The sequence below is a fragment of the Mugil cephalus genome, chromosome 13 (genome assembly GCF_022458985.1).
Source record: "Mugil cephalus isolate CIBA_MC_2020 chromosome 13, CIBA_Mcephalus_1.1, whole genome shotgun sequence".
NCBI classification, from domain to species: Eukaryota; Metazoa; Chordata; class Actinopteri; order Mugiliformes; family Mugilidae; genus Mugil; species Mugil cephalus.
Genome location: NC_061782.1, coordinates 25,687,956 through 25,707,000, shown reverse-complemented (window position 1 = coordinate 25,707,000; position 19,045 = coordinate 25,687,956). Strand labels below are relative to the sequence as shown.

The following is a 19,045-nucleotide window of genomic DNA, read 5'->3' as shown; positions in this document are numbered from 1 at the left end:
CTCTGTCCCTGCTCATGCAACACATCTGAGTCACATCACAGTCATGTTTTAAAACACTATAAACCCAATATTTTTTCCTGTTTTTGTTGCAGGCTTTATCTACAACCGGTACCTACACCTTCAGGTCGGGGGTGACGCAGTATTCTTACATTTTTTATTTCTTCACACGCAGTTAAAGCTCTCTTTAGTGGAGGGCTGGAAATGCTTTAAAAAATAGAAATAATGATTGTTTATTTTTATCAGTTTACAAAATGCAAAGTGAGCAAACAAAAGAAAAATCTACATCACGTCAGTATTTGGTGTTACTACTCTTTGCCTTCAAACCAGCATCAATCCTTATTGTGTGGCTCATCAACTTGCGCCACTGTGAATCATTCTCCTCAAAGATGGCAACTAGAGTAGCATGTCTGTGGAGAATGGTGGGATTCTTCTTGGTCAGGCAGCTATCAATTGACACTTGCATTGCATCATATTTCATTTGTGAGTTTGATTCACCGTGGTGGAGGCATAGGGGTACAGGTCGCCAGCCTATCGCAGGGCTAATACATAGACAAACAACCATTCACACTCACACCTAGGGTCAATTTAGGGTCACTAATCAGTCTAACAGGTGGGAGGAAACCGGAGTAAACCCACGCAGACACAGAGAGAACATGCAAACCACCCAGAAGGAAGGGAAGAGGAAGGAAAGGAAGGGAAGGGCCCAGACCTTCTAGCTGGGAGGCATCAGCACTAACCACCGAGCCGCTGTATATCCTCTGACAGCTCCTGAACATATGACCCAATGATGCTGGTACAAGCCCTCAATGTTCCAATGAAGGATCTACAGTGTATCCGGAAATATTTTATATAAACTAAAAAAAGACCATGTCAAGCACAGACTGAAGAGCTATGAATCTGTTCTAAGACTGTTACAACTGGCCCTAGATCATCTTGCCAAGCAGATTTCATCATTTCTTCCATATATTACCAGCAGGTGAACTGGTAGTTTATTTTGGTGCGAAACTAACCTTTCTATATTTAACCATGGTGTTTTGTAAAGTAGCTAGTAGGATGTCATCTATATATTACCCCATAATAATAATAATTGGTCTGGCAATCCAACAATCCTGCTAAAAAAACAAAAAAAAAAAAAAAAAAGGAAACTTTGGAAAGAAAAACATTATTTTGACCAGTAAATAATAACGACAAGTGAATGATGCAGCATGGAGTATGAGACTATATGTTTGTTTGTATCATTTCCCCATGTCTGTGAATGTTTCGGTGGCAATAACTCATAGATATTAAAAACCAAGTTGAAACTTTAAAGGCCAAAGTTTCAAATGATAACTTTATATCCCAATATTTGTCCAAATGAATTTAACACATAAGTTATCCCAGGAACATGATTTAATAGTACTGCTGGAGGCCCGCTATAGTCATGCTCTTAAATAGATTAGCAGAGGTTTCATAACTGATGTAAACAGTGATGGGGCCAGTGGACAGTCCTCTCCAGTAAATCTAGGTACATGAAGTAGTCAGACTTGACCCTATTTGTTGGAAGCTTGATCCATGATAGAGCTGAACCTTGACGGGGCATTATATTTTCTTCACTAATTGGAGGGATGTTGTAGTCATCAAAACCATCCACACTCCTAACCTCTTTGGTCGATTCTAATGTAAATAACTTCACATTAAATGAGTCTTGATTCAGGTCTTGTCATGTAGGCAGAACCTCTGTAAATTTCAGTTATCTGTCTCTCTATAGCTCTGATGCTCTTATTTGATGAGCCAGACTCCGACAGATGATTCGTCCAATCACGTGTCAATGCGTCTCTTCGTGGATGTCTTTCCAGATGGTTCTGTGGAACAAATTAACTTATGTGTCATGTGAGTCCAAAGGTACTCGGCTTCTCACTGAGCAGCAGAAAAAGATCCAATAAATACACCCACAAGAAGAAATGCTAATCTGTCTGAGCCAGCATTCGCCGTTGTTGCCTCTTTATAACTTTCCCTTCAGGTGAGAGGTGTCCCGTAATACACACAAAGAAACATTTCCACAAGAAGTCCATACTTTCAAGCTCCATTTAATGTCCTAGCAAAAGGAATATGTGACTGTTCTGAGGAGTGAGTAAAATAGAAAGTGCATTTTTTTTTTGTTCACTGGAGTTCAACATAATAAAAAAAAGATCAAAGCAGTTTCTTTTATGTCAGACGGAGCAGAATTCTTAATTTTGTAGAAAGAGCAAAGAAATCAGTAAAGGTACTCAGTTGGAGTATTTGGTGGTATGGTGTAGATCAAAGGCACATCACAGCTTTGTATCTCACTGGGGATTGTTGCACACGCACAGAAAACACACATACACATGCACAAGCCTTCAAAGTACATCATTTCCCATGTGGCTCTGACACACAGTCTTGGGATCTACAGTCATGTTGATGGAAAGCAGTCATGGAGAGGTTCTGAGAGGCAACAACGTTTATCAAGAGCATGGTGCTGTTTAATCTGGAGCCTGTAAAACGGATAACATAGCATTTAAGAATGTCCATCTCAACCTTTATTCAAGTGGATATGATCCGAAAGAAATCAGATGAAGCAACGGATGATCAGAGGGGATTTTATCTCAGATTCTGTTACCTGTATGTTTTCTTTTTTAAATAGTTTCCTTAAAGAATGACCAATATATCCTTGGTTACAACTACTCTCGCTCTAACAGTCAAAAAGAAAAGAAAAAACACATTCAGTAAACATTCTTCTCTAAAGGTAGTTTCCCTTATATAATCTGTAATTTTTCCTCTGCCATTATGTATACATAAACAAGTTTAATAACATACCAATCAGTGGTTATTTCACAATTGGAAAAAAGCACAAAATGTTTACACTCTTTTACAGGTAAATAAAAGTTTTTGTTGACTGTTTTCAATAAGGGCATAGCATAGTTCAGAGTTCATCTCGTCACCTTGTCGTCCCCTCGTTCTGCTATTAGATCTTTACATACAAATATTGACAAAGTGATGGCTTGTGCTCTGAAGCCATCCAGTCTTTGAAAGAGTAATCAGGAAGGTGGGGGCTGAAGATGCTGGAAGAGGTTAAGGGGTTAAAGGGAGGGATGGGGAGTGAGGGTTGGAGCTTCATAGCTGACCCTCGCTGCAGTGGCCGTCCTGACTGCTGCCAGGCTTCTCTGCATCCTGACTGGGCAGCTCTTTGAGGATGAGGGCGGCGCTCTTCTCTGAGAACTCGTCGCTGTCCGGCTCCAGTCCATCTGGGCAGGGCAGCTTCAGGAGCTCCTCTCTGAGCTGAGCTGTGTGTCTCTGTGAGGAGAACAAAACACACAATTGAAAATTCTTCCCCGTACAGTGGTTGTAGGATAAATTCAGCTGTAACAATCCTTAATTCTGCTGTAACTTTAGACATTTTAACCCAGAGGTCCAGGAATATAGACTCCTCAAGTGGTCAGAGCAACTGCAGTTCTTGGTAATTCCTTGATGCATGCATGTTAGAATTTGATTCTGTTTGTGACTAAAACTGGTTAAAAAGGCCAGTCATCCTATGTTGAAATAAAAACAGGGTGCAACCATTTCATTCCACATTCTTATACTGGTGGACCTTGGAGTTATTTACAGGGGGAAAGACTGAGAGAAGCCAGAAGGAAAGTCTCCATTTGTGGTTGGGGGCTTGTATTTTAAACAGCTTTGAAAGAGGAGACGAGAGTTCCTTCAGCAGCACGAGTCAAACTGAGATAAGATAATGTACACAAAATGGTCCAGGAAGTAATTAGGAATAGGCTTTGAAAGAATCCAATCAGAATATGTCAAATCTTAACAAAGAGGGGATCATACACATACTTCATCCAAACATTCTTGTTAAGAAAAGTGGAAATTTGCTTTAAGAATACAGCTCACCACACAGGTATAGTAATAATTGGAATTATGACTGCGATGACTGAGGTTCCCATTAGACACATATCAAGCCCTCAACTACCATGTGCAATAATTGTTTACAACAGCGTCCCTAGTATCAGCATGTGTAGGTATTAAACACATGACAGGGTTCAGGTGCTCGCACACCAAAGACACATTCAGGAAACATTTGGAGGTGTGAGGGCCATTTGTGGTCAAACACACTACACGTGTTGACTGACATTACTGATGTACTTCTTTTGATGAGTTGTAAATGTGTTTTGAGTGCTTTCAATTCTTTACTTGTTCACTTGTAATGCATTTTGGTGCTTTTATGGACAGGGCTACAGGGGCTGAAATGCTGCTTGTTCAGGCCAAATATAAACCAACAGCCACTTCCAAGCACACCTAAACAGCATGCACATAATTTAGAGATAACAGCTGTGCTCTACTTACATGCATAATTATTACTTGGAGATAAAGTTAGATACTATAGCTTTTTTTTTTCTTATGCAGAGCCCAGCGTAGACCTCAGGGCCAAGACTATGCACATAATTAAGTCCGAAATCATCAGCTTATATGGGAGTGTAAGCAACGTTCAGGATAATTCTAAAATGCACTGGGTTAGGCTGGTTTGAACTCATACAATTATGTTTTAATGTTTAGTTTACATCTAAAAAACATGAAAATGTTTAAATGAGCAGTAGCTCTTTAAATGACATTACCTTTAGAGCAGCAGCATGGTGAGACATGGTGCGCCCAACCCGCTTGTCACTGCTGTACTGCTGGATGTCAGCGATCCACTCCTCACACTGAGACATGATCTCTGTTCTCTTCAGGTAGAAATGTTTGTGGATCACCTGCAAGCAAACAAAGACCAGAGTTCTGAATAAATCAGAGTAAAGATAAAAAAAAAAACTCCAATAAGTTACTGTGACAAATATTCATTTTTGTAGAGTGACACAAAGCTTGACTAACCGTTTATCTAATACACAGATCAAGCATAACATTAAGACCATCTTCCTAACATAAACCAAAACTGTTGTGATTCATCAGAGAATGGACCTTCTGAAAGTGTCCTGTTGTGTCTGGTAACAGAATGTTAGTGGGGTCTTTGGGTCCTATGGGTTGAGGGGAGGGGCCTCTATAGATCATCCCACAGATACTTGATCAGTTTGGGATCTAATAAAATCAAATCAACTTTATTTATATAGCACCTTTCATACAAATGAATTGCAACCCAGGGTGCTTTACACATAGAACAAACATATATAAAACCTGCAAAAAAAAAAAAAAAAAAAAAAAGCCTGCAGAAACCTCCCCCTTCCCACACACACGCATGCATGCATGCATGCACACACACAAACACATGCACACACCCAAAGGAGCACAGGGATATAAAGAGCGCAGATAAAATGACAGACATGGCTGAGCACAGACAGACTAGTGAGGAGACACCATCACAGAGGACCGTCCACACTGGGAGCCGTTCACAGCCCCCACCTGTAGGGACAACACGGCAGGGACCACCCCAGCCCAGGCTGACGGAGGAGTCCATGCCACAAACATAGGCAGTGACTGGGCCCCTCCACCCCACTGAGCCAGGACCATCCCCACAGCGTCATCACAGCTCCCAGAGAGGACGGTCCTCAGTGAGGAAACACTAGAGCTGGAGTAAAATATTAAAAAAACAACAATAACAATAATATAAAATAAAATAGAATAAAAAGAAAACAAGTAAAATTAAATAAGTAAATAAAGGTTCACCGTACGTAAATCCACAATCCTGTAAATTACAGGAGTGAATAACACCGAGTACAAAATACAATGCTTCAATGAATCTTGTGTGCTTCTCTCCAGCTTTAAGAGAGAAATTAGAGCTGAAATACAAATAGAACTGGAACTCCTGGTCAGCTTTGCCATGTACATCTTTTGTACTCAGTCAGGAAGAAGAACATACAAGCACCTGTCAGACTCCTAATGCACGCCTTGCCCTAATCTGAATCAAAGGAGTAAGGACACCAGGTGTTATGTACTGTAACAGACCTACACTTAGAACACAAAGTAAAGTTTTATGTTAATATGGATATAAACAAAACCAGATCAGACAGCATCACATGAACAGTGAAATCATTTGCAGTTTAAAATAAACTCCATTTCTCTAGCTTCTTTCTTCACATCTCCATAACTAAAGGCTGTTAATTCTCAACGGTGCTTAAATTACTCCGACACTGTCCGTGTGACACTACTTGTGATGGATGATGTCAAACATCTATACCAGATCCCCTCCTCCTTCAGCTGAATTCCTTGCAACCATTGCCAGAGCTTGGCCATCAGTATGCAGCATGCACTGTTGTCCTTGTGTCTGTAGCTGCTTTTGTGCTGGTGGAGGGAGGGGATTCATTCTTATGGTGGCTACTGATTTGCTGTTTACCAGGAGAGGAGCAGCAAGGAGGCAGACCAAAGGGTTTGGAGGCTGATTTAATATCTCTCTTCCTTTTACATGTCCTCTGTTCTCTCCATTGTCATTCCATCTCCTCTTACAACTCAGTCTTTCTAATCCACATAGACACTCCTTTGGTTGATTCAGTGAAGTGGAACAGCAGCTCACATCTGAGAAGGATTTTTTCAAGGTCATATACATGAGGTAAACATGCTGCTGCTGCTGCTGCTACAAGGAACAGGCATCAAGACACAAAGCCCATTTACACGCCATGATGACAAACATAATGGCAGAAGCACATTCCTGATATTATGCGTAGACATGATCAGACATGTGGAAGTTTGGGAACCTTCCCCAGGGCGTCATCTGGCTTGGGCCAGAAGCCATTTGACTTTTGGTATTTGGACATGGCCATCAATCTCAACATGAAAGGAAACTCTGTATGCAAACCATCTCTGATCGAGGGATTACAGTGCCTTGGCAAATGACCTTTCAGGATGACCGCCTTTAGACAAGCACACACAGAGCTACATGGTGCAACATACACATGAGGACATCCAGCTCATGTGTACAGTCAGAAACAAGTTCCTCTAATGGAGATCCAATAACTCAGTGACCTTTAAGGCAATGCTGTTCACTCATTATTCCACAGAGCAATCGCAGAGGAAGAAGTGTAGAGGAATGGATGTGTTTAAACGAAGGGTCAGGGGCAAGACTGAATCCTACAGCCATTAAAAACATTCTTCTTGGTTTTCTGTATTCCATCTGTAGTGTGCCAGAGATTCAGGAAGCTGCCCTACTGGCCCTGACCGCAGCCCTGACCCAGTGCCAGGCAGGGGGATAAATATTTCCGACCACGACACAAGCTCCCACAGCTGAAAGGTACAACACTAGTTAAGTAAAACATACCACAATAACCAACTCGGTTTACTCTCAGCAAACCGTCACTTACTTCAGTAATTAAGTTGTATCTGATGATTAATAAAGGGGTAAAACCCAGATAAAGTGAAATGCTGATTTGAAAAACAAAACACACCAACGCTTACATTACATTGGCTTGGACTGCGTTTGGTTATAGTTCCAAATAGGCTTGATGTGGCTAAAATCATGTTAACATTCCTGTTCTGGTAACTACAATATATGCCATCTACTGTATGTGCACCTGTGTAGCCTAATGTGAAAAGAAATGACAGGTTGTTTGACAAGTTATTTTAATATCATTTCAAACCAAACAGAAAGATAAAGTATCAAATGTAGATGGAGTAGTACTTTTCTCAGGTGATGGTGCCAAGCTGCCAGCACATAAGATCCTAAATGATCCCCCAGCTAGAGACTGACACACACATATCCTAAAGAAAAGGTATTGAAGATAGTGACGTCTCTCAAAAATCAATAAATAACACAACCAAACAATCCAATTCCTTAAAAGATATATATTCCACCTCAAAATATTTTGTTTTGCCTTGGTGAATCCTTCACCTTACACATGCACATTTACAAGTATATTCTTTCTCTCCCAAACACACATTGTCCTTAATTCCACCTGACAATGTGCTTCAGCATAATTCAAACCTGTACTCAATTCTCTAGCTCTACTTTTATAAATAGTACACGGTGACTCTTAAAAACACATGTACCACAAATAAACATTGCAACTTTCACTTTAGAATACATATTCTGTGATAAGGAAGCAGCAATGCTCGCAGTAAGGTCAAAATGAAGGACAAATGGAAGAAGCTGATGGCAGTTCAGGACAGTGGAGCTTTGGCCTGGAAATAGCCTGATAGCTAGATAGAATTTTCCCAATGGGGATCAATAAAGTATCGTATCGTATCGTATCGTATCGTATCATCTCAATCTCATCTCATAGGACAGGATGGACAAGCACCTCTATCTGATTTTTAGTCATTCTGGCTCCAAAGACTTCCGTGGAGGTACTTATCACTTCAAAAAACATCCATAGCCATGGGTGGACATGAGATCAGTATGTGTGAGGAAAAAAGACAAAAATGCCATAAAGCTATCCATTTACTACCTCGTTAATAAACTCTATATCACAGCAGTCATCTGAAAATGTTCAACAGGTCTGATGCTTGTCTCATACATGGCTGTCTTATGCACATATGGCAAGTGGAGGAAACAATCATCCAATCAGAACAAGTAAATGGGATCAAGAAGAAGACATTATCTCACTCTATAACTACTTTGTCTATGAGAATGACTCCATCAGTACAACTACATCTCCCTTCTCATTAGTTATGGCAAAACAAAAAAGGATAACACATTCTTAACAAGGAAAAATCAGCTGATATGATCAAGATATCAGAATGAGTTAATCAGTTAAAATGCAACGCAAACCAGCACTCTTATCTGTTTGCAAACCAGTAGTACACCCTTTATATGGCTTCTTCTCACTGTGGGACATACAGTCGTTACTTCATGACCAGTATGAAACTACCATGATAAAGTCAAAGCTAGAGAAATGGCCACTTGCCTAATTGTTAACATGTAGCATCATATTTGTGTATCTCCAAATGTTATTCCTACATTCAAGTCAGAACTAAACGTTAAGCTACTCAAAAAGGTTTGAGCAAATACAAATTGATAAATACGCCCTGTATTTCATCAAAGACAAAAATAAAGCAGTTGCCGCTCTTTAAATGTAGCTCTGACATTATGTGCGTTGAATCCAATAATATTCAGCGCACATGGATGTGGTGAGAAAAGAACATGGGAGCACACAGCTCACCAAGCAGAATGGAATTTATGTGTGGGTATGTTGCTCAGCCAGGTGGCAATACCAACCATCATGTCCTTTCAACAACTTCTGACAGTGGTGCATTTCATTGTGAGACTTATTTTTTCTTCTGTCAGACAGACCTTTAATATTTCACCTTGAAATGCTACAGATCATGTAAGTAGTGTGGGCTATGGAGAATAATGTATAATTTAAATCACTGTATATCTTGAACAAATCTAAAATACGTCCATTTAATCCAAGGCAGTTTGACTTTCTACTTTATTCCTCGGTGGGCTGGAAAGATTGAGTAAAATTAATAATTTTATTTAGTTTTATTTTATTTCAAAGTGACTTTATTGCTAGGTGGTTAAACTGAATATTTTCTTAATGTCCAAATATTTCCATACACCTTATAAGGTACAAGTTCAACAATGGAACCAGAAAGGTGTTTAATAAATACTTGAGAATTAACAGTTTCTTATTCACAACAGTAAATCCTACCTCTTTGAAGCATGGTGACGGGTTCCGCATTTGCTCCAGCATTGCCCACTTGACAGTGGCCTGTCGAATGTTGCCATCATACTCCCGAGAGCTCTGAGTGCCACTTGGAGTCCCGCGGGAGCGTTCATAACCTGGCTCATTGAAGTAAGGCTCAGCCACTAGGATGAGGGACTGCACCGACACTAGCACCTTCAGTAGATTGATGAATTAAAGCAGACAGAAATTAAATGGAGCGATTGAAAATATGAACTTCTAGATTATAACATGGTTTCCAGAAGTACTGTGATGAAACTGTGTTTCAATACAATTAATGCTTCCAAAAAGTTAGACATAATCCTGGTCTACTGGTAAATTAGCCTGACATACCCTCCCTGCCCTTAAGATCTAAAGCATTTAAATGATCTTGGCAATGGTGGACACTCAAGAGAAAGTTTGACAAAAGCAAGGAACATTTGGCCCCATACAGATACATATTTTAATGTGTCTTTATTAACAGTTTGATAAATGCCTTTGCCCGTCTCAAGGAGACTGGGGACGTCCTCTTGGACCATACCATTGGCTCCCAGCCACTACATTACCAACAATGATGATGTTGGGCTTGGAGGCATGCCTGCTGGCCCAAGCCACACTGGAACTAGATCAACTTGAAAATACTCCATCAAGTGGATACCCTGACTTACATCTGATGCCATGTCCTCGTCTTAAACTGGGTATAACTCCCCTGTTGATGGCAGCTTAATTCCAGCCAACTCCCATGTCTCCTATTCACCAAACACCTTATGTTCCATTATTGATTTGCAGCAGGGTAACTTTAATGATAATCAATGGAGACATCTCTATGCACCCTCCAACCCTCCATGTGAGGGAATTACTGTACATAAAAGAAAAGGAGGGATCATTTCACAGGATTCTGTTTCGCTTGTTGGATTAAAATCAAAAATGAATCCTGTGTGTGTCAACGTGCTATGTTGAAGACCGTGTGTGTTTATTAAGCCTGAACACAATTCTAGACACCCAGCCATGCTAAAGTGCACACAGTCCACACAAAAAGGCAAAAAAAAAAAAAAATGACTGGCGAGCAAACATATTCCTTTACCAAGAAATATAATTTAAAATGATATCACTACTGCAGTGCCTGTAGATCTCTGCAGATACATAGCAGACCTCTGCCTGAGGATCGCATGGTACGTGCAGGTGGTGCTAAAAGGTCAGAGATGTAGCTCGGGGGCCATGAAGAGCTTTCAAATTAATCAGTAAGACAGCAACAGTACTGATGTTGTTGCAGATGGATCCAGCCAAGGGTACTACCCTTGGCTGGTATTATATTAGAGATAGATTATTTAATTATTATTTAAAAATTCACAACAGCATGAAATCTTCTATTGGATAAATATCAGGATAACCAGTCCCTGATATCCCTGCCCACTACCTCGGCCTGTTTAAAACAATGCCATGATCTATCCCATCAAAGGAAACACTCAGGTCAGAGAGTACCAAGACTGAGTTCATGCAATTGTCACCTGCCATTGTCCATCATCCGTCACCATAATTTGTGACCTGAAACTAAAGCTTTTAAATACATTCTTAGTTTGAAGCACAGATGCAGCTTGGACACAATTTTTCCAAAACATTTTGAAAGTAAAGGCAGCTTTGAAGTGAGATTTCTTTCACTCTGCTTTTCTGCATTCCCTTTTGTGATTGCAGAATCGGTCAGTTATACAGGGCTTCTTTATGACTGCCAAACTGGACCTGACCTTCAGTTGTGCAATGGAGTATAAAACTTTAGAATAAGTTTAAGTTGTCAATAAAAGTGGCACTTCTACAGAGAGATACTGTCTGTAACTAGGAGCTGAGGGATATGTACTATGGAAATGTCCAATTTCACAGTTGAAGGTGGGGAGTGGACCCGTGATAAAAAATGATCTTTAACAGTTCTTTAGTTTGTTAAAAAAAAAAAAAAAAAAAAGATAATTGAAACGTTAAATTTTTACATTAATACCCACACACGGTTACCAAAGTAAAAATAACACCTAAGGCCCATAATACAAAGCTCCTGGGGGTGTAATGACAGGGCTGTGACAAACTATTGTCTGTAACAGAAAGATTGTAACAGATCCATTTAGATATCAATTTCTATCTCACCTGTAAAAAGCTTGAGGTCTGTGGGTTCCATTTCTCCTCTGGTCTCCCGTGCCATGTGTTGAGGATACTTAAACATACCTGATTAATAAAAGAGACACAGTCATCACACAAACGCAGAAGAAACATTTATGAAATCAGTCTTAACAAAACGGAATATATCACAGAAAGCCATGCTTGAGGCTGACACTGGCATTACATTGGTGTTATATCCAGTCTGAGAACATTCTGGGGAAATATCTTTGGGTAGTTTATGATCAAGTGCTAGCTCTAAAATCAGCTTGCCTAAATCCATATCAAAGTTTACTTTGCAGTAACATTTAGTTTAATCCTTCCTCCTCTAGCAGCTTAAAGATTAGAAAAAACACTGTCTGCCCTCATCACAGTGTACCCAGCTTGTGGCAGCAGTTAGGATATTATAGAAGAATAAGTAGATTTATGTTTAAGTACAGACTATACCAATTATGTCAAATGTGTCAATATAGTGAGTTTTCAAATTTTTGGTTTGCATGTCTAAAACTTTGCACCTGTATATCACTGTAGTGAAGCAATTACAATTTGCTGCATGTCTTCACAGCAATACATTTCTTAAAATCCCTCTGCCTTCCCTGTCCTTCATTTAAACACCCAACTTTTCCTCTTGCTTCTGTCTTGCTGTGCCACTGGTGTGGGATGCCCCGCAAATTTCTTATAGTGGCTGTCTGTTTCCATTATGGAAACCCTGTCAGAGAAAGCCTAATGAAGTGGAGCTGAGGGGGTGGGCTTCAACACTTTGACCCCAGCTTCTAAATGGAAGAAATCCAGGGCAATGTCTGGAGAAGGTAGTGGGGGATCCCCACTACTAAATGTCAAGTTTAAAAAGATGGTGGAAAAAAAGGACATGTGACAGAACTAGAAAGGTATTCAGACATATTGGGTTAATGTGACACTTCATAACTCCTATGATTTTCCTTATTCTTTAGAGATGTCAAAGCTGCACTGCAAGCTAATTCTCCCAACCTAAAGCTGTTTTTGTTTTTTTTTTTTGCCAATTTCCAATCCCTTATAATCACTATGTCTCAGTAAGGCATGTCATAATGACATGGCATGTCATAATAATTTGATCTCAAGCTCTTTACGTGACAAATATCCAAATATGACAGATATTCCTAGTCTATGTAATGTAATAAACCATGATGAGTGAGTCTTAGTCATACGTCTGTACTCCTGGGGAACATGAGGACACTGTTGGACACGGTTTTGCCAACTACTTTTGTATATTGGTTCACAATGCTAATTCTGTAAATGTTTTGCTGGTTTAGCTGGTTATTTTGTTTTACTAGATTTTTTTATTTTATTTTATTTTATTTTAATCTAATCTTATTTTACTTTATCTTTCTTGTGTTTTTTAAGAGTGTTTTTTATGTGCAACAAAGCTACCGTGACCAAGTAATTGGTCTAAGTCATTAACTTCATCAGCAACTTAAATTAAAAGATTTTTCAACTTACTTTGCCATCATTGTAGAGGTTAGGGTTAAAGCGAACACTGTGTCCACCGGTGGTCTCCAGGTTGACCAGCGGAGGCGAGTTAGGATAGTCTTGGGGAAAATACACATCAAACTCAAAGCAGCCATTGGCATAGGGGGTGTCAGCTGGGCCTGTGATGAGAACCTGTAAACACAAAGAGGATTTTTTTTTTTTTAATGTTTTAACAAGCAGCCCGAGAAAGAAAGGGTAGTTATTAATCACACACTGAAAGGTAATGTGGCAATGGATGCACAGATAACAGTGACTTTGTATGTAACAAATGTTAAATGACAAAAAAAAATGAATGAGCAATGGTCTCTTCCAGACTCAACAAAAAAGGTAGTTAGATGGAGACTATCAAAAGAACTCATGGACTTCTTTGTGATTAATGACTGGAAAACTACCTTTTATAGTTTGGCGTGGTGAGGTGTGCTTGACTCAACGCAGTCTCCTTAACAAAATGGGTTCCTGTTGCAATCTAGACAACAGCGATGGCATCTAAAGAGATGATGTCTGTTGTGTGTATCCTCATCCATTTTGCATATGAATATGTATATACAGTTTACAGCAGGTGCCATAACGATGCCAAAGCTTACTTGTGCCACTACATGTCATTTTTATTGTGCACAGTGGTATGCAAAGGCAGATCTGACTATACAGTTGTGGAGTTCAACCTTGCAAGCAGAGGTTTGTGGGCTAGCCAGTTAATTGCTAACCCTCAATCCAGGACAGTTAACAGACCAACACTATAACTTTACCAAGCCACTGACACTTGTAGAGTGTCCTGTGTCAGACAAGGATGAAGAACATAAATACATCATTGTAAAGGGAATCTAGATTATCTCCAGAGATATTGCAGCAGCAGCCAGCTTACTAAATCTATAGAGACATTCCAGGATAAAGAGTGAATATGTTTTCATTTCAGAGAAATGCGATCATGACCCACTTTGTTCTTGAGTAAGATATCTTTTTTTTTTTTTTTTTTTTTTTTAAACAGAGATGACTCGGCAACCACACTTGCAACATCACTGAAGGGAACTGAGTGCCACTCATGCATTAAGTTTATTTTGACATGGCCACTTAGGTCCATCACTTTATTTCACTTCCCACATTCCCAGTCAAGTAAATCTGATCTGGCAGCATTTTCAGACTAAAAGCAACTGTGCCACCAAAGCAGCGATGAATAAATGAACCAGGCTTTTTGCCTACCAAAGTAAGGATGCAGGGGTAAGGTACAAGGATGTATTGACCCCTCACAGATCACGAGGTTTCCACCTCACCAGCCACTGTAGCATTCGACTGAAGCTACTCCTTAGGCCATGCTATTCTTGGGGAAAATTAATCTTGGTACATTGATAAGATGCGTGCATAACAAAATATAGCATGAGGACAAATATATTTATTTGCAGTTTGTGACCACAACCAGTATGAAATGTACTGTGGATGTTGTCTTTTGGGGGCACATACATTTAAAATTTTCCTCATTTAAAGTGAAGCTATTTACACTGACATATGCAGTGATTTTATTCCGACTTGCTGCCTTTATTTCGAATTTTCCTCTGATTTTGACATTACGTAGACTTTGTCATTACTCAATTACCACTCATTGTGGGGTGACAGTGGTTTCTAAAGGTCAGTGAGGGAATGAGTAACAGCTGTAAATGACAAGCTGTATGGTAAAACCAGAGAAAGAGAAACCCAGTACACAGTGGTGATTCAGTATGACCTAGTTCACAAACTAGTGGATTCAGCTGATTACAGGGAGTATACACCAGTACTATAACACTCTAAACATCATCATTTTTGTAACACTGCCATAATTTAGAAAGTCCATCGAGCAGTGCTGGACCAACACAGCTGATGAACAGTTTAACTGGGGCATTACCTTCATGATGTCCAGTCTCTCCTCATCACAGCGGACAAAGACGCTGGAAGAGGATGATAAGGGCAGAGAGGTGGACAGGGTGACAGCCTCCTGGGCAAGGCGGCGAGATCTCGCTGCACTGTTGGTATCACTGGCATTCTTCACCTGAGACATGTAGTGGTAGTTGACCTTGAACATCAGCTTCCCATCCTCGTCCTCTGAGACCATTTCAAAGGTGTCTGGACGTACACGAGACAAAAAAAAAAAAAAAAAAAAAAAAAAAGGCGTTCAGTATCACTGTCCTGTTGTAAGCAGAACCATTGCCACTCAACTATATAATAGAATTTCTTCTTAAATGGTTTCGTTACATTGAATTATATTTGAATTCCTGCAGTAGAAGTCAATCTAAATCTAAATGAGTTTCAGTGCCTTTGTCACTTTAACTGACACGTTATTTCTTCTTGATATAAGGTCATGTCTCAATGTACAGCATGTTTTTCTGTACACATGATGGAACATGAGGTGTGTTTGCGCTACATTATAAATATACTTACTGCTAGGTAGCGCCAGCCAGTTAGTCAAGACAGCTCTTCACAAAAACATAGTATGTTTCTGTAATAAACTTTTAAGACTATTTTGTCTTTGCTTTTAGCTCAAATGAACTGTTAAATGTTCATCCAACTGAAGCTGTTTGAACAACACTAGCTGGGTTTACATGGAGACATACATTAGAAGTCCAAACCAGATGAAAATGCTCCATTTAAACACCTCAATCACAATAAACAGGCCCAAATCGAATGACATTTCATTCCATTTCACAGGGGTAGAATAATTCTTTTCCCAAACTGATATTAAGTCATGTAAACGGTGACCTGGAATGCAGAAAATATAGAAATATCGAACTGTTTAAAAAGGTTCGTCAATGAATGATGATTCAATGAATTCAAGGAATTGAAGGTGAGATAGACCGAAACGTGGAAGAATTTCGGAACCACTGGAAAACCTTGAGGACCATCTACTATAAGGCTAACACAAAAGGCAACGTCAAAGAGGAAGATTAGATTAGATCAGTCGTGGGATTATTTTATAGGATTTAGATTATCCAGATCTACTCTTCATTTCAATAGGTGGTAGTAATGCACCTGAAACGGCCGTTCAGATTAAAACTATTGGTACATGTAAACATCAGATTGGAAAAGATCACCTCACATGAAATCTTCAATCGGAATGATTTCAATCAGAATGAGAAAAAAGTCTCCATGTAAACCCAGCTACTGTTCACAGCCCAGTCACTCTGCAGTTATTTCAGAAATGTAGCTGTGTACAAAATCAACTGAGACACAGCAAAACCGTTGTAATCAGGATATGGCTGAAAGGAAAGGGATCGACAAGACAAAAGAGACAAGCACCTTGACAAGAAGCCTGATTAACTCTCAGTTCTGGCATGAAAGTAGAGAGCATGTACCAAAGGAAAGGCAGACAGAAGAGAGTGCCTGTCTGTCTACATGAAGAAGAATATCTTTTGAGAAATTGTGGATGTACAACTCAATTTTGCGGGCATGATCGCACACCCAACAACAATCAGCATTCACAGGTTATTAGCAGGCCATATATGTTATATGAAAAGAAATAAACTCACCGAATTGTAGTTTCTTCATGGCAGCTACATACTTTTCTTCCAGAGAGCGGAGTATGGACAGGGGCTTGGGCCTGCTTGACGCCTTCTTTGAAGACTCCACTAGCCTTCGCTCTGGTGAGATAAAAATAATCACAAAGACCAGAGTTAATAAAAAAAAGAGCGTTTTTAGAGTGAAAGTATCGACAGAAGGAAACAAAACATCTTCCCCATAAAAATTCTGCTTCTGTTTGATGAAGAAGCACAAAGAACAGCTACATCCATCCTAACGAGATCTATGAAAATCTCCTGTAGATAGAACTACTCTAATCTCATTGTTGTATAGTCTTACAGATTGGATGGTAACTTACAGTGATAGAAATCAAACTATTCCAATGAGCAAAAAATGTTACTTGAGTTTTTCTGCCAACAACATTAGCTTTTCATGTTCTTGTGTAACAATTTTGTGTGGTTTATGTTGAAAATTATTCAACAAATGAACATTTGCATACTTATCATAAAGGTATAATTACAGATGTGTAAAGAAGTGCTTCATATCAACATCAAGCCTGCAGAGTTAGAATGCATCTAAAAGACTACTTCCCCTCCTCAGTTAATACTGTCCTGTTCTTATTGATAACTTTTCTCAGATATTTTCCACAGCTTGTAGACTCATTTAATGATTATACATTTGTCAAGGCTCTACGGTAAGCAAGCACTACACCATATGAAATGGCACAGCGTGCGACTCCAAAGGTCTTTATCATATGGATTTCATTACATGAATTGATGGTGTATAAATCAAGTGGGACAAGCAGGATAAAATCAGTGGATGGGGAATAATTAATAATGTGTACTGCGTAGTAAAGAGGTAATGGGGAAGTGTCATTTTTTGTCATGCACTTGACATTGTGTTGATCTCACTGTTTTTATAGGACACTCATGACTAACTGAAATCTTCCTCTTACTATCTTAATTTCCCTATGTTGTGACAAATTTGCAACAAGTGTATGTTGCCCTTTTTCTTGTGACACAGCTTGAATATACCGTTTATCTTCCCTGTGGGACTAATAAGATATGTCACAGGCTCTGAGAAAAATAGGTCAAATATTGTTGATCAACTTCAGAACAATAGTAGAAAAGAATATGGGAGAGTTGAGTGAGCAGAAATCAAAATAGCTGGCTGCCAAGCAACAAAGCTTGAAAGTTAGGCATAAAGTGGCCATGTAATATACAAGAAGGACTTTATTATTTTTATTCATTGCTGGTAACAACTGATCTCTTTGAAAAAGTAGCTGGGTTTGTGTTGAGCATCACCTAAATGCACAGAAAGCCATGACCCAACAGACTTCAGCTGTAATTTAAATCAAACACTACAAGAATATGCGAGTAGAATCTGCTGTAACACGCTTGGGCAATAAATCCTTATTTTGGTGTTGCTGTATTTTGGGTGTACATACCTTGGTTGGCCTGCCGTAGGCTTGTTGTAGCAGCGTATACTATCTCAGCAGTCCGCTGGATGTCAGGCACCAGCAGAGTCAAACCCTCGGGCTCTGGGTCTGAGCTTTCTGTCTTCACCACACCTTTACTTTTATCCTTCTTTGACCTGAAACACACAAAGTCATATTTCAATAAACCTATTACTTTGGGTGTAGGGTTCATGTTGTCAATAGTTTATTTTTTGTGTGTGTGGCTTGAATGTTGAGATATTTGATTGTCTTGATTTGGGATCCACTCCTGGGGAGATTTAGGTGAAGACTATAAAAACATAAGTCCACCATAATGTCTTGAATATACCTTGTTTAAAAATGAACAAATATACAAAAATGACTGCTGTTAGTATGCCAGCAAAAGTAAACTGAGCTTGCAGGCAAATTATTATCTATAGACAATAATGTAAATGGTCTTGTTTTGAAATGAATCCCTTTTGGTATTCAAAGTTTACAATAACATCTACACACACTTAAACAAGCATACATGCAAAGAATCTTTTTCAAGGACACTTGGCATGACCTAGTGATTGAACCACTACCTGGTTCGTGGACAACCTGCTCTACTTAATGAGCCACAGCCATGTGCCCTTAGCAGGTCCCATCTTTCTGGCATTCTCTGCAGACAGGCAGGCTAAGGCTAGACCGGTTGAGACACGTCTAAGTGATCAGTTGCACTGACTGGCCATTTGCCCTTGGCCTCTTCTTTCATTAAAGTTTCTAGGTGTCAGTTAAAAAGCAAGTACGCCTGTGTGTGTGTGTGTGTGTGTGTGTGTGTGTGTGTGTGTGTGTGTGTGTGTGTGTGTGTGTGTGTGTGTGCGCTTTCAAGGTTTTCCAAGTCTCAGTTTTCTTGTGTGTCTATGCATAG

At 39.5% G+C, this 19,045-nt stretch overlaps 1 protein-coding gene across 8 annotated transcripts in view; it reads right to left on the bottom strand.

Annotated features, from left to right (window-relative positions):
* Window positions 1-2,050: 2,050 nt before the first annotated feature.
* birc6 (baculoviral IAP repeat containing 6) overlaps window positions 2,051-19,045 on the bottom strand; it is an 84,881-nt gene continuing 67,886 nt past the window's right edge. For all 8 annotated transcript variants that reach the window (XM_047603704.1, XM_047603708.1, XM_047603710.1 and 5 more), the window contains exons 66-73: window positions 18,148-18,293; window positions 16,712-16,822; window positions 15,094-15,311; window positions 13,191-13,352; window positions 11,706-11,783; window positions 9,564-9,752; window positions 4,605-4,739; window positions 2,051-3,291 (exon numbers count right to left, since the gene is read on the bottom strand). In XM_047603704.1, coding sequence (XP_047459660.1) covers window positions 3,112-3,291; window positions 4,605-4,739; window positions 9,564-9,752; window positions 11,706-11,783; window positions 13,191-13,352; window positions 15,094-15,311; window positions 16,712-16,822; window positions 18,148-18,293 — 1,219 coding nt within the window. In that variant the 3' untranslated portion in view covers window positions 2,051-3,111. The remainder of the gene's footprint in view (window positions 3,292-4,604; window positions 4,740-9,563; window positions 9,753-11,705; window positions 11,784-13,190; window positions 13,353-15,093; window positions 15,312-16,711; window positions 16,823-18,147; window positions 18,294-19,045) is intronic.